We start from the raw sequence: 15,651 nt of genomic DNA on the forward strand, positions 1-15,651 counted from the left end.
TCTTGCGGTTTACTGTCAATCTGTGGTATTCCTTGGCTTATGTACACATCACCTCAACCTCTGCCTTCATTTTCATATGAGATTCTCTCTGTGCATACATGTCCAAATTTTTCTTTAAGGACACCAGCCATATTGGATTAGGGACCCACTCTGGAGTTACTGGTCTGTTCCAGTATGAACACATCTTAACCAATTACATCTTCAGTGACCATATTTCCAAATAAGGTCATATTGAAGATGTAATTGGTTACATATTGGTAGTCACTGTGGCATTTAGTGGGGACATAACACAACCCATAACAGTCTGCCCTCTAAAAATCTATGTCTGTCTCACATGCAAAATAGATTCACCCCATCACAACATCTCCAAAAATCTTTTTTTTAACATTTTTATTGATTTATAATCATTTTACAATGTTGTGTCAAATTCCAGTGTTCAGCACAATTTTTCAGTCATACATGGACATATACACACTCATTGTCACATTTTCTTCTCTGTGAGCTACCATAACATTTTGTGTATATTTCCCTGTGCTATACAGTATAATCTTGTTTATCTATTCTACAATTTTGAAATCCCAGTCTTAATCTATACCAACATCAACTTTAAGTCCTAAATGTCATATAAATCATGTATGGATGAGTTGCAAGGTGATTTATCCTGGGGCAGAATTCTTTTCCGTCTGTGAATCTGTGAAGCTAGGCATGTTATCTGTCCAAAATACAGTTGTGGAACAGACATAGGATAGGTATGCCCATTTCAAAAGGGAGAAATTGGAAATAAGAGGGGGATCATGGGTCACAGGCAAGTCTGAAATATAGCAAGGATGAATTCCATTTGATTTTAAGGCCCCAGAATTATCCTCTCTGGCAGAATACTGTGTCCTCTGGGCCCACTGGGATGGCTTCCCCATCCCCTTGGCACTGAGTGGTGGCCTGGGACTCTGGAACTGGGAAGGTGGTCCTGGCTTCTGGAATTGAGGAGGTGTCTCTGCTCTCTGGAACTGAGGAAATAGCCTCATCCTCATGGTCATTCTTCCCTTTTCTTGAAGGATAATACTTGACCACAGCTGGATATCTTATCAGCTCATTTCCTGACTATACAATTCCAGAAGTCCAGCAACATTGCTTCATTTCTTCCCACCTATGTTTCCTTCAGTCCAAGCATGCCCACTGAGTTGGCTGATTGGATCCACAAGTCACAATTTCTTGGGCAAATGGTTGTTTAGCAATGCCCTTAGTGTTGTCTCCAGAGCAAGCTTTCTTATTTTTTGCAATATGGATAGGCTGAGAATGTTTCAAGTATTGAAGTTCTGGTTTTTTTTTCTTAACAGCTAATTCCCTTTTCAACTTTTCTCTCCCCTTTCGTATTTTACCATAAGCAGCAAGAAGAAACCAGGCTGTGCCTTCATCACTTTGCTTAGAAATCTCTTCCTTAAATATGCAAGTTCATTGTATACAAGTTTCACTTTCCATCCAACAGAACACAGTTCAGCCAAATCTTCTGCCACTTTATAACAAAGATCATCTTTCATCCAGTTTTCAATAACACATTCCTTATTTCTGTATGAGGTCTCACCAGAAGCACCTTTTACATTCATACTTATAGTTCTGTTCATGACAATGCATGTATTCTCTAAGAGCTGAAACTTTCTGTACAGCTCTCTCCTTTTTCTTCTAAGCCCTCAACAGATTCTCCTTCAAAATTTGTGTTTCTACCAACATTCTCTTCAAGGCTATCTAGGATTTTTCTGTTATGCACCTCAAAACTCTTTCAGCATCCACTTAACACCGAAATACGAAGCCACTTCCGCATTTTTATGTATTTGTTACAGCAGCACACCACTTCCTGGTACCAAAATCTGTATTAGTTTTCTCGGGCTGATGTAACAAAGTACTACAAACTGCCTTAAACAACAGAAATTTATAGTCTCACAGTTCTGTAAGTCCAAGATCAAGGTGTCAGCAGGGTGGGTTCCTTTTGAGGGCTGTGAGGAAGAATCTGTTCTTTGCCTCTCCCCTTGCATCTGGTGGTTTGCTGGCAATCTTTGACATTCATTGGCCTGTGGAAACATCACCCCAATCTGAATGTGTGTCCAAATTTCCCTTTTTGATAAGGATGTCAGTCATATTAGAGTAGGGGCCCACCCTACTCTAGTATGACAGCGTCTTAACTAATTACATCCTTAGTGACTCTGTATCCAAATAAGATCACATTCCAAGGTACTGGGAGTTAGGACTTCAACATGAATTTTGAGGGGACACAGTTCAACTCATAGCAGAAGCTTTCTTATTTGCCATGCTCAGAATAGACTAATTGAACATGAGTTTAAAATAAGGAATTACAAAAAAAGATCCTTTTTGTCTTTTTTTTCCACATGTGAGATCATACAGTATTTGTCTTTCTCTATCTGACTTGTTTCAATTAGTGTAATACCCTCAGGGTCTGTGTTGTCACAAATGGCAAGATTTCATCTTGTTTATGGCTGAGTAACATTCCATTGTGTGTATATACCACATCTTTATTCATCCATCTGTTGATGAACACTTAGGTTGTTTCCGTATCTTGGCTATAGCAAATAATGCTGCTGTGAACATAAGGGTGCATATATCTTTTAAAATTAGTGTTTTCCTGCTCTTTTGGTAAATACCCAGAAGGGGGATAGGTTGATCATATAGTGTAGTTCTATTAATTTTTTGAGGGATCTTCATACCATTTTCCATAGTGCCTATACCAACTTACACTCCTGCCAACAATGTATGAGGGTTTCCTTTTCTCCACATCCTCACCAACACTTTTATTTGTTATCTTTTTGATAGTAGCAATTCTGACAGGTGTGAAGGTGTGAAGTGATACCTCATTGTGGTTTTCATTTGCATTTCCCTGATACTTAGTGATGTTAAGCATCTTTTCAAGTGCCTGTTGGCCATCTGTCTTCTTTGGGAAAATGTCTATTCAGATCCCCTGCTCATTTTAAAAATTGGGTTGTTTGTTTTTTGAGGTGGAGTTGTATAAGTTCTTTGTATATTTTGGATAGTAACCCCTTATTGGGTATGTGATTTACAAATATCTTCTTCCATTTGGTAGGTTGTGTTTTCATTTTATTAATGATTTTTGCTGTGCAGAAGCTTTTTAGTTTGATGTAGTCTCATATGTGTTTTTATTTTGCTTTTGTTTCCCTTGCCTAGGAGACATATCTAAAAAGATATTGCTAAGACTGATGTCAAAGAACATACTGCCTATATTTTCTTCTAGGAGTTGAATGGTTTCAGGGCTTATATTCAAGTTTTTGATCCATTTTGAGTTGAATTTTGTGTATGGTATGAGATAGTGGACCAGTTTCATTTTTTTTTGCATGTGGGTATCTGGTTTTCCCAACACCATTTGTTGAAGAGACTCCTTCTACCATTGTATATTCTTTGCTCCTTTGTTGTAAATTAATTGTTCACATATGCGTGAGTTTATTTCTAGGCTTTCAATTCTGTTTCATTGATTTATGTATGTATCAGGTTTTCTGCAAATACCATGCTGTTTTGATTACTTTAGCTTTGTAATATAGTTTGAAGTTAGGGCATGTGATACTTCCAGCTTTGTTCTTTTTTCTCATGATTGTTTTGGTTATTCAGAGTCTGTTTTGGTTTCATATAAATTTTAGAATTTTTTGTTCTATCTCTGTAAAAATGTCCTTGGGATTTTGATAAGGATTGCAGTGAATCTGTAGATTGCTGTAGGTGATATGGACATTTTATTCTTTCAATCCATGAATACAGAATATTTTTTATTTATTTGTTTATTCAATTTCTTTCGACAATGTGTTATAATGTCTTAAAACTATAATGTCTTATAGTTTTTATCATATAGGTTTTTTACCTCCTCTGTTAAATTTATTTCTAAGTATTTTATTCTTTTTGCTGCAATTGTAAATGAGATTGTTTTCCTAATTTCTCTTTCTCCTAGCTTACTATTAGTATATAGAATTGCAGCAGATTTTGTATGTTGACTTTGTCCTCTGCAACTTTACTGTATTTGTTTATTATTTCTAACCGTTTTTGTAGAGTCATTAGGGTTTTCTATATATAAAATCATGTCATCTACAAATAGTGACAGTTTTACCTCTTTTTCATTTTGATGCTTTTTATTTCTTTTTCTTGCCTAATTTCTCTGGCTAGGACTTCCAATAATATATTGAATAAGAGTGGCAAGGGTGGGCATCCTTGTCTTGTTCCTGATTTTAGAGAGATAGTTTTCAGTTTTTCACCACTGAGTATTATGTTGTAGGTTTGTCATATATGGCCTTTATTATGTTGAGGTATGTTCCTTCTGTACCTATTATATTGAGTTTTTACCACGAATGGGTGTTGAATCTTCTCAAATGCTTTTTCTGCGTTTATGAGATGATCATATGATTTTTAGCTTTGTGTTAAGGTGGTATATCATGCTGATTGATTTGCAGATACTAAATCTTTGCATTTCTGGAATAAATGCCACTTGATCATGGTGTATGATACTTTTAGTGTATTGTTATATTACATTTGCTATTTTTTTCAGGATTTTTACATTTATATTCACCAGAGACACTGGCTCATAATTTTCTTTTTTGTGTGTTGTCTGTGTCTCATGTTGATATTTAGTTTGATGTTGGTTTTTTAAAATGAATTGGGATGTGTTCCCTTCTCTTTAATTTTTTGGAAGAGTTTGATAAGGATAGGTATTAAATCTTCTTTGAATGTTTGGTAGAATTCACCTGTGAAGCTGTCTGGTCCTGGACTTTTGATTTTTGAGGAGGTTTTTTATTACTATTTCAGCCTCTTTACTAATGATCTGTCTATTTAGATTTTCTATTTCTTCATGCTTCAGTCTTGGAAAGTTGTATGATCCTAAGGATTTGTTCATTTCTTCCAGGTTGTCCAATTAGTTGGCATATAATTGTTCATAATATTCTTTTGTAAGCCTTAGTATTTCTGTAGTATCTGTTATTTCTCATCTTCCATTTCTGATTTTATTTCTCAGTCTTCTCTTTTTTTGTTTTTGAGTCTGGCTAAAGGTTTGTCAATTTTATTCATCTTCTCAAAGAAACACCTCTTAGTTGGATTGATTTTTTTCCATTTTTTAAGTCTCTATTTCATTTATTTCCTCCTGGATCTTTATTATTTCCTTCCTTCTACTGACTATGGGCTTTTTGTTCTTTTCTGCTTCCTTTAGATGTAAGGTTAAATTGTTTATTTGAGATGTTTTTTCTTTGTTGAGGTAAGCCTCTATTACTGTAAACTTCCATGTCTATTTATTACCTTACTCAAAGTTTTGTGTACTTTTGCTTTTTTGTTTCTGGTAGAAGAGCTCCATTCAACATTTCTTACAAGGCAGGTCTAGTATTAATGAACTCCCTCAGTTTTTGTTTGTCTGGTAAAGTCTTTATTTCTCCTTCATATCTGAATGATAACTTTGCTGCATAGAGCATTCCCGAGTGACAGTTTTTATCTTTCAGTATTTTGAAAATGTCATTCTACCCTCCTAACCTGTTGAGTTTCTACTGAGAAATCTGCTAATAGTCTAATGTAGGTTCCTTTGTAGGTTACCATCCTCTTTTCCCTGACTGCCTTTAAAATTCTTTCTGTGTCATTGCCTTTTGACAATTTTGATATAAAGTGTCTTAGAGAAGGTCTTTTCGCATTGAGACAGGTATTCTCTTACCTTCATGGACTTGTATAGCTAATTCCTTTCCTAGGTTTGGGAGGTACTTAGCTACTGTTTATTTAAAAAAACTCTCTGCTCCCTTCTCTCTCTTCTTCTTCTTCTAGGATATCCATTACACTAAGATTGCCCTTCCTAACAGAGTCAGATAGCTCTTGTATAATTCACTCAATTAAAAAAAATATTTTAATTCTCTTACCTCTTTTACTTGTATCATTTCTATATTTGTCTTCAAGCTTGCAAATTCTCTCTTCCATATGGTCTCCTCTGTCTCCAGTGCTTTGAAATGCATTCTTAAAATTGTTTGAGCTCATTGAACTACCTTTCTGAGTTTTATTGTAGCTCATTGAGTTTCATGACAGCTATTTTGAATTCTCTATCGGATCACAATATTCTATGATTTTAAGTTTGGTTTCTGGAAAATTGTCATTTTATTTCTCTGGTACAGTGTTACTGTGGTTCTTCATGGTACTTGATGAGTTGCTCCTCTGCCGGCTTATTTCAAGTGGCAAACACCTTTTTTTAGATAAACCTTTTTTTTTTTCTTCACTTAATTCTAACAATTCAACAGAAGTTAAGAGACCTTGCTTTTATTTCCAGTAGGTGGCACTATAGTATAAGTTTTTGATTTACTTAAGCTGCCTCTGGTTATATTTGAGAGTCAGCACTTTCCATTCTCCACCACCTTTGTCAGAGGTGTCACCCAGTGCCTTAGTTATCACAGCTTATTTCTTCAGGGTCTTTGGAGCCTTACTGCTCCTAGTGTGGCTGGTGTCACTGTCTGGGGCACCAGGGTGGTGGACTCTTCTGCCATGTCCAGGATCTCCTGAGTTGCAGGCTCTGCCACCACAGGGTTGGGGGTAGCCCAAGTGGCACAGGAATCTCTGCCCTGTTCAGTGTTGTCAGGTTCAGGGACTCTGCCACTGTAGGCAGAGAGCGGGGAAGGGTGGAGTCATGGGCGCCTCCATGGCTGAAGAGACAGGTCCCAGGCCCTACTGCTACTGCTGCCCAGATAACTGTGGCTGTGGTTACCACTGTGGCCAGGAGGCCAGAGTTGTATATGTCACCTTGCCTGTTGCTACTAGTTTCTCTGGGACTGAGGGTTCAGCTGCCATGGCTGGGGACCAGGATTATAGGCACCACCTCCACTTTTCCCCAAGTTCTATCTCCTCTGTGTGTTCCAGTCTATCCACCTTTAGATGAACAGATATGTGGAACTCTCTGATGTCCTGGTGTGTTGGGCAGAGGCACTTTTGTTGAGGTGTGGATGTTTTACTGATTGTAGATAAGAAAGAGACAAAGAAAACGTGTCCCTCTACCATGATGCTGACATCACTCTCCATTCACTTTTAGTGTAATTAATGATACAGATGGTCCCCAACTTACAATGATTCAACACATAATTTTTCAACTTTATGATGATACTAAAGTAATACACATTCAGTAGAAACCATACTTTAAATTTTGAATTTTGATGTTTTCCTGGGCTAGTGATATGTAGTGCTATACTCTCATGATGTAGGGCAGTGACAGTGAGCCACAGCTCCCAGTCAGCTATGAAATCAGAAGGGTAAACAGTTGATATACTCACAATCATTCTGTACCCATACAGCCATTCTGTTTTTTACTTTCAGTTCAGTATTCAATAAACTACATGAGATATGCAACAGTTTATTATAAAATTGGCTTTATGTTAAATGATTTTGCTCAATTGTAGGCTAATGTAAGTGTTCTGAGCACGTTTAAGGTAGGCTAAGCTAAGCTATGATGTCCAGTAGATTAAGTGTATTAAATTCATATTCAAGGTATGATATTTTCAATTTACAATGGGTTTATCGGGACTTAATCCCATTGTATGCTGAGGAAGATCTATATTTTGGGCTTATATCAATTTTCATACTATTTGCTGAATCAAATAGTTTTAATTACACCCGGTAATCTGTACCTCCCAGTCCCCTACCCCCGTATTGTCCCTCCCTCTTATTTCTAAAGGAGATTTTCACTAGGTTGCAGGGTTTTTTTTAAATATGTCTGATTCTACTGTTGTACTGCTTTCATTGTTTCTGTTAAGAATTAGGTTAATGTCTTGTAATTGCTCCTTCAAAAATATTGCATTCTTTTTCTCTATGTGCTTTTAAGATTTTGTCTTGGATTTTCAGTGGTTTAAATATGATGTGCGAAGTGGTTTTCTTTGTTTTATACTGCTTCTTAAATCTGTGGATTGATGTATTTCATCAGTTTTGGAAAACTATCTGCCACTGTCTCTTCAAATACATTTTCTACCTCATTCATTTCTCTCTTTCTGTGAATTTTATTTCATATGTTAGCACTTCTAACTGTAACCAACAGTTCCTTACACTGTATTGTTTTTCAGTCATATACATATTTCTTTTTTGTTTTTGATTCTGTGCTTCAGTTTGGACCTGTTACTCCATTTACTCTTTTAGTGTGTCCAGTCTGCTATTAAATTATCAGTTGAGTTCACTGAGCTCTTGTTGGGTCTCCAACCCAATTAGCTATACTGTGATTCAATTCCAACACTAACTACCCAGATTTAACATTAGACTCTATAGGTTTAAGAGCTAGTCCTCCACAAGATTGACCTTACTTCAGGTGCTCGCCTCAATTCAGCTGGTCCCCAGATCACCCTCACTTCTAACCAACTGGCTATAAATTCAGGGGTTCCCATGACCCCTTTAGAGTCAATAGCTCACCAGAATGACGCACAGATCTCAGAAAAGCACTATACTCAAAATCACAGTTTTACTATAAAGGATACAGATCAGCAAGAGCCAAATGAAGAGCCATGTAGAGCAAGGTCTGAGAGGGAACATGAAGCTTCCATGCCCTCTCCTTGTAGAATCCATGCATGTCACTCTACTGGTACATCATTGTATTTGAAATCCTGGCTTATTGTCAGGCTCTGTAGCGCAATGGATGGCACACTGCACTTCTATAATATCCTGGCTTGCTAACTCCAATGTCTGTATCACCTGTTGTTCTGCTTCCATTGGTGCAGTAATAGTAAATATGACCATTTAAGAGGTTGTATCAATGAATATATTAATGCAAATGGTAGATAGTGAACCGTGATGCTCTCTGTTAGATAGTAAAATGTAGTCAAAATACACTGACTCATTCAAAAGTTAGCACTGAGGAATAAAATATAATAAATGAGACATTAAAACTTATTCATTGCATTCTGTTGGTAATGTTTACTCTGTAAAGATAGAAAGTAAGCTATACCATGGTTAGATGAATTCTTAAAAATCTTTATCAGCATCTTCTAAGAAAAGCAGAAGGCACAACAGGGAAGACTACAATAACATTAATTATAATATTGTTATGTAAATGTGGGAATGGCATACTATAGAATCTATATGACTTTTTTCTAAGGTCAGTAAGCTGATGAAAAGGGCAGGGTTAGAGTACAGCTTATTGCCTCTGACAATTTTTATAATATTCTGCCACTCTCATCATATGCATCTTTATCTTCTTTTAGCTGTCTTCTCCCTTTCTTGCCTCAGATATCCTTGTATATTTCTTATACTTCCATTTTTCAGCTCTCTTTTTTCAGTTTCTTCAGTTGATACCCCTAGACATTGTCTACCTCCACTTCTGTCATTTATCCCCTCACCTTTAAGACATTTAAGGCATATAAATGAATGATTGTATATTTCAGTCAAAATCTCCTAAGCCACTTTTTAAAAACTCTATGAAATATAATGGTGCTGTTAGAGTTTGGAAAACTATTTTTTCTAATTTATTTCAGATGAAAAAAGTCACTTAATAGCACCATATATTTACAAGTCTATACATACTGTTTAAGGATCTCAAAATACGTACAATCTAACTATTCTTTAGTTATTTAGATTTCTCTCAAAATTGATGTTTTCAGTTGGCTAATTTCTAGAAATACCATGTTTCAATACTTGGGGGAAAAGTTGAAATTACAACTACAAATGTGTTTTTATTTGTTAGAGTTTTATAGTTAAATGGATTCATTCTTTCTTCATGAAAGCTACTTCTTTTAAGATAATTAATAATTCATAAGTAAAATAAACAATGCTATCATAAGAGACAAATCCTTTGATAAAATAAGTTGAGCAATATTATGTCACATTCTACAACAGAACATATCTGTTTTACTGTATGCTTTTAGTTTTGGAAATACAACAATACAAAAAACTCATAGAAATATGCTAAAAGTTCTTAAGAAGGAAATCTTTATTTTAAATGCAAGCTTATAAGTCAATAAAAAGTAAGTTAAATAAAATAAAGTATATATACATATTTTTATGACTGGGACGTTATGCTGTTCACCAGAAACTGACACATTGTAACTGACAAAAAATTCAATAAAAAATTTTAAATAATAAAATAAAATAAATGCAAGCTTCTCTCTGAAGCTTCAAAGTAAGATGCTTCCCTTTTCATCTTTTTAGTTCAATAAACAGTTATTGAGCAGATATTCTGTAGAGATAAAAAATAAATAAAATAACGTTTGTATTTTTGTAGAGCTTATAGTAGAATTTTGTAGAAGAGACAGACTGATAAACCAGTAATTTTAATACAGTGTGATGAGTGCTATGATAAAGTGTATTCATGATGCTGTGACAGAGTATTCAAGGATCAGTGAACCTTAACTGGAGATCAGGGATGGCTTCTTGTGGGAAATAATACCTGAGCTAAATTTTGAAGGAGGAATAGGAGTTAACCAGGTAAAGGAAAGGGGGAATAGGGTTTTTTTCTAGCTGAAAGAAAAGCATGAAGGTTTGAAGGCTTATAGAAAATTCTGAAATGAGGTTGGAGAGTTAAGCTAAATAGTTTTCCAGAATATTTGAACAAAGCAAATATGAAAATAAACTATTGAACAAATTTTTTAATCCCTGTCATAGAAAATGAAATATATATGCCCATCTTGGGTTAATATTTAATAAAGTTGAATACTTCTTTCTGTAGAATATTCCTTAAAAGAACATTTAAATCTGTTGCACTATTTGAATTATATTATTATGGATATTTGTTCATAATTTGAATGTATCTTCTTTAAATTTCTAATGCATTACTTTAAGAAACTATACCTATATATTTTCTAAATTTATTGAATTAGAATAACTTCTGAGTGGAACTAATTGGTTTTTTTCCCATTCAACTCTCTGTTTATAACTATTTGTTATCTTTTTTTCCTCTTTTATAGAATTCCTGTACCTCAGTCAGAACCTCCTGCACAAACAAAAGGAAATAAACTATCCGCGTCAGGCACCTCCCCACGTACGTTGCTTTGATGATGATGATGATGATGATGTTGATGATGATTTATAAAGTCTTTATGGAACACTATTATATGCAGATTACTGTTTGATTTGATTCTGCATTTTGGGGTCATGCCTGCCACTAGCATAGTATAAGTACTTTAAATAGATACATAGCTAGTTATTTTTGTTTCTCTTTTTTATTTATATTAGTTTAAGTCCTTGTCAAAATACTGGTCCCAAATTTAGAACAATTTGGTATCATCACCAAAGTGCAAGTCAGTATAAACAAACTTACTTATTAATTTGTTTCTTTGGTAGTACCTCCCTTCAAATGTACTATTTTTAATTAACAGAAGAATAAATAAAGTAGGAAGCTTAAGTTTTATTTAGTAATAAGTATAGGTAAAGCTTAAAAGATAGTTGTAGTTTCTTTCTTTGCTGTTGGGTTGACTGGTTTGAATTTGGGCAAAAAATTTGAAAGACATTCCCAAAACAGATTTATGAATGGCCAGAAAGGATGTGAACATGTATTCAACATCATTAGTCATCAGAAAAATGCAAATTAGTACCACAGTGAGATACCACTACATGAGTACCAGAATGGCTATCATATTCAAAATCTGATAACACCAAATATTTGTGAGGATGTGGAGCAACTGGAAATCTTGTACACTATTGGTGTGTATGTAAAACGATCCAACCACATTGAACAAAGCTGAAGCTATCAGTCATAAAGCTAAATGTACACCTAACTTATTATCCAGAAATTCCACTCTAAAACAGATTTTACAGACCCCTATATTCACAAAATACTTATAAAGGATGTTAATAGTAGCTTTATTTATAATAGCCCAAACTGGAAATAGCCCAGTTATTCATCCGTGGGAGAGCAGATAAACATGCTGTGGTATATTCATTCAGTGGAATACCACTCATCAGTAGTATTAAATGTACAAAAAAAAAAAACTACTGATAATATGTAACAGAATAGACAAACTCCAAAATATACAGAGTGAAAGAAATATTACACAAGAGAGTATATGCTGTATGCATTCATTTATTTTAAAATCCAGGACAATAAAAACTAATCCGTTGTGGAAAAATCAGAACAGCAGGTGCCTTAGGATAGGGGTTGAAGTAGAGGTGGGGATTGACTGGAAAGGAGCAGAAGGAAAATTTTGAGTGATGGCTTGAGAAGGGTTTCTGTTATCTAACCATTTACCTTTGTCAAGTGCACATAATTAAGATGTGTGCATTTCATTATGAATTTTATACAAACACGTTTGAAACAAATATTAAACTCAACATGCTGAATTGAAGCATTTATCAAAAAGTGAAGAGGTCTGCAATTTATTTGAAAAGAATACAAATAAGATGGATTAACAGATGAACAGAGATATGGACATACCACATGCATTAAAATAGGGGAACCTAGGTGTTGGATATATCATGTTCATTGTAAAATTCTTTTAATTTTGTTGTATGTTTGAAATTTTTCATAATAGATTTATGGAGAAAATACAGTATGAAGGAAATTCTTATACAAAGGGAAAAAAGAAACTCATGGATAGCATACCCATGTTACCCACAGTCAGGTTCCAATAATTATCAACTCTTGACCAATCTTGTTTCATCTATACTTTCATCCACTCATCCCATATTATTTGGACATAGATATTATATGATTTTGTCTGTATAAATTTCAATATATATCTCTAAAAGATAAGGACCATTTAAGTACTACCACAATATCATTATCATACCCAAAAACTTTAGCAATAATTTCTTAATATCATCAAATATTCACTTAGCTTTCCAATTTCCAGTGAGGTCATAAATGTCATCAAAAGCTTTTTTTTTCAGCTTATTTGAATTGGGATCCAAACAAAGTCCTCATATTGCAAGTGACTGATAAATCTCCTATGGATTCTTAATCTCTATCTCTTTTGCTTTTCAATGAAATATATTTGTTAAAGTAACCAGGTCATTTGTCCTATAGACTTTCCCACAGTCTAGATGCTGCTGATTTCATCTTTATAATCTTAATATGTTGCTCTATCTTGTTTATTTCCTGAAATTTGATGGTTGCATCTAGAGACCTGGGGATATTCAGGTTTGATTTGGTGGGGTCATGACTACTGTATAGGTGCTATCTTCTTGCATCAAGAGGCTCATTAAATATTTAAAATATTCTTAAACAGCCACTGGTGAATTCTACCAAACATTTAAAGAATGTTTTAATATTTATTGTGGTATATATATATATATATATATCAGACATTTTGCCATTTTAACCATTTTTAAGTCACGATTCGGTAGCAGTGATTATATTCACCATGTTGTGCAGCCATCACTATCCATTTCCAAAACTTTTTCATCACCCCAAGTACATATTCTGTACCCATTAAGCAATAACTGCTATTCTCTAACCCAGCCGGTGGTAACCTCTAATCTACTTTGTCTGTGAGTATGCCTATTTTAGGTAAATCCATAATATGGAATCATACAGTATCTGTCCTTTTGTGTCTGGCTGTTTTCAGTTAGCCTAATGTTTTCAAGGTTCATCCATGTTGTAGTGTGTATCAGGACTGTACTTCTTCTCATGGCTGAATAATATTCCATTATATATAGGTATAATATATAAACATATATATATATAATATATATATATGTATTATATGTATATGTAATGTGATATATGTATAAATACACAAACAGAATGTGAGATATATAGATAGATAAAATGTGATTTGGAGGTGATTTTTTGTGACATTTTTATTCTGGACATTAAACTGTTAAATGATAAATGTATCATTTTATTTATCTATTCATCTGTTTATTCATCTGTTAATGGGCACTTGAGTTGTTTCCACCTTTTGACTATTATGAATAGTGCTGCTATGAACATTACTAAACAGGCATTTGTTTTGGGTTCCTGTTTTCAGTTCTTTGAGGTATATACCTAGAATTTCTGGGTCATATGACAATTCTATATTTGAATTTTGAGTAACTGCCAAACTGTTTTCCATAGCAGCTGCACCATTTTACATTCTGACCAGAAATGTTTGAGAGTTCCAATTTTTCCACATCTTTGCTACCATTTATTTGCCTTTTTAAAAAAATATAGCTATCCTAGTCATTGTGAAGTGATATATTGTTGTAATTTTGATTTGTATTTCCCTAATGACTAATGATGTTGAGCATCATTTCAAGTGCTTGTTGGGCACTTGTATGTCTTCTTTGAAAAAATGTGTATTTTTTTTTTTTTGCCTGTTGCCTGTTTTTTAATTGAGTTGTTTGTCTTTTTGTTTTGAGGTTTAGGAGTTTTAAAATTATGAATATTAAACCTTTATCAAATGTATGATTTGCAAGTATTTTCTCCAGTTTTACAGGTTGTCTTTTCACTTCCCTGATAATGTTCTTTGATGCACAAAATGTCTCTTTTTTTGCAAAATTAATGTTAACTTATGATGAGGAAGTAATAAAATATTGATGAAATTAAAATTCCTAGGCTTTAGTAATAAGAAGCATTTAAATCACTTCTCCACAGTGGCACCAAAGTGATCTTTCCAAAACACTAATCAGTTTGTGTTTTTTGCTTAAAACACTTTACTAGCTTCCCACCATATATAAAATAAGGTCTAAACTCACTAGCAAGATACAACATATCCTTCTTGGTTGACTCTTGCTTATTTTAATGAAGTAAAATTCATCTTTTTGTTGCTGTTGTTAATGCTTTTGATGTCATATCTAAGAATCCATTGCTAAATCCAAGATCATGAAGATTTATTCCTGTTTTCTTCTATGAGTTTTATGGTTTTAGCTCTTACAAAGATAATATTCTTTCCCCACTGAATTGACTTAGTACCCTTGTTGAAAATCAAATTCTGTTCTACTTGTCTATATGTATGTCCCTATGCCAGTATCACACTGTTGTTTTGATTTACTGTGGCTTTGTATCAAGTTTTGAAATGGGGATATATGAGTCCTCTAGTTTTGTTGTTTGTTCAAGATTGCTTTACCATTCAGGACGCCTTGTAATTCCATATGAATTTGAGAATTAGTTTTACTATTTCTGCAAAATAGGCTTTTGAGATTTTGATAGGGATTTGTAGATCATTTTGGATAGTATTGACATCTTATTAGTATTAAGCCTTCCAGTCCATGAACGTGGGATTTCTTTCCATTTATTTTTAGGTATCTTTAAATTTATTTCAGTAACATTTTGTAGTTTTCAGCATACAAGTCTTTCACCTCCTTGGTTAAATTTATTCCTAGATATTTTATTCTTTTAGTTGTTCTTATAATTGGAGTAGCTTTATTAATTTTCTTTTCAAATAGTTTATTCCTAGTTTATAAAACTCACCTGATTTTTGTGTGTTAATCTTGAAAACCTGAAAATTTGCTGAGTTGGTTTATTAGCTCTAGTTACTTTCTTGAGAATTCTTGCAAATTTTCTATACACAGGATCATGTTATCTGCAAACAGAGGTAGTTTTATTTCTTCCTTTCCAGTTTGGATTTATTTTATTTCTTTATCTTATCTAATTGCTCTAACTGGAATTTGCAGTACAATGTTGAATAGCAGTGGTGAAAGTAGGTATTCTTGTCTTGTTCTTGCTCTTAGGGGGAAAACTCAGTACCTGAGTATTGAGTATTATGTAAGCTGTGGGGTTTTTGCAAATGCCTATTCTCGTTTGGA

General features: G+C 34.1%; 1 protein-coding gene across 1 annotated transcript in view; it reads left to right on the top strand.

Moving 5' to 3' along the window:
* Positions 1 to 15,651, top strand: part of RADX (RPA1 related single stranded DNA binding protein, X-linked) — a 67,867-nt gene that overhangs the window by 25,715 nt on the left and 26,501 nt on the right. Inside the window, exon 11 of the mRNA XM_064483176.1 lies at positions 10,893 to 10,966. Within this exon, the coding sequence (XP_064339246.1) occupies positions 10,893 to 10,966 (74 nt within the window). The remainder of the gene's footprint in view (positions 1 to 10,892; positions 10,967 to 15,651) is intronic.

The sequence above is a fragment of the Camelus dromedarius genome, chromosome X, assembly GCF_036321535.1.
Source record: "Camelus dromedarius isolate mCamDro1 chromosome X, mCamDro1.pat, whole genome shotgun sequence".
Lineage (NCBI taxonomy): Eukaryota > Metazoa > Chordata > Mammalia > Artiodactyla > Camelidae > Camelus > Camelus dromedarius.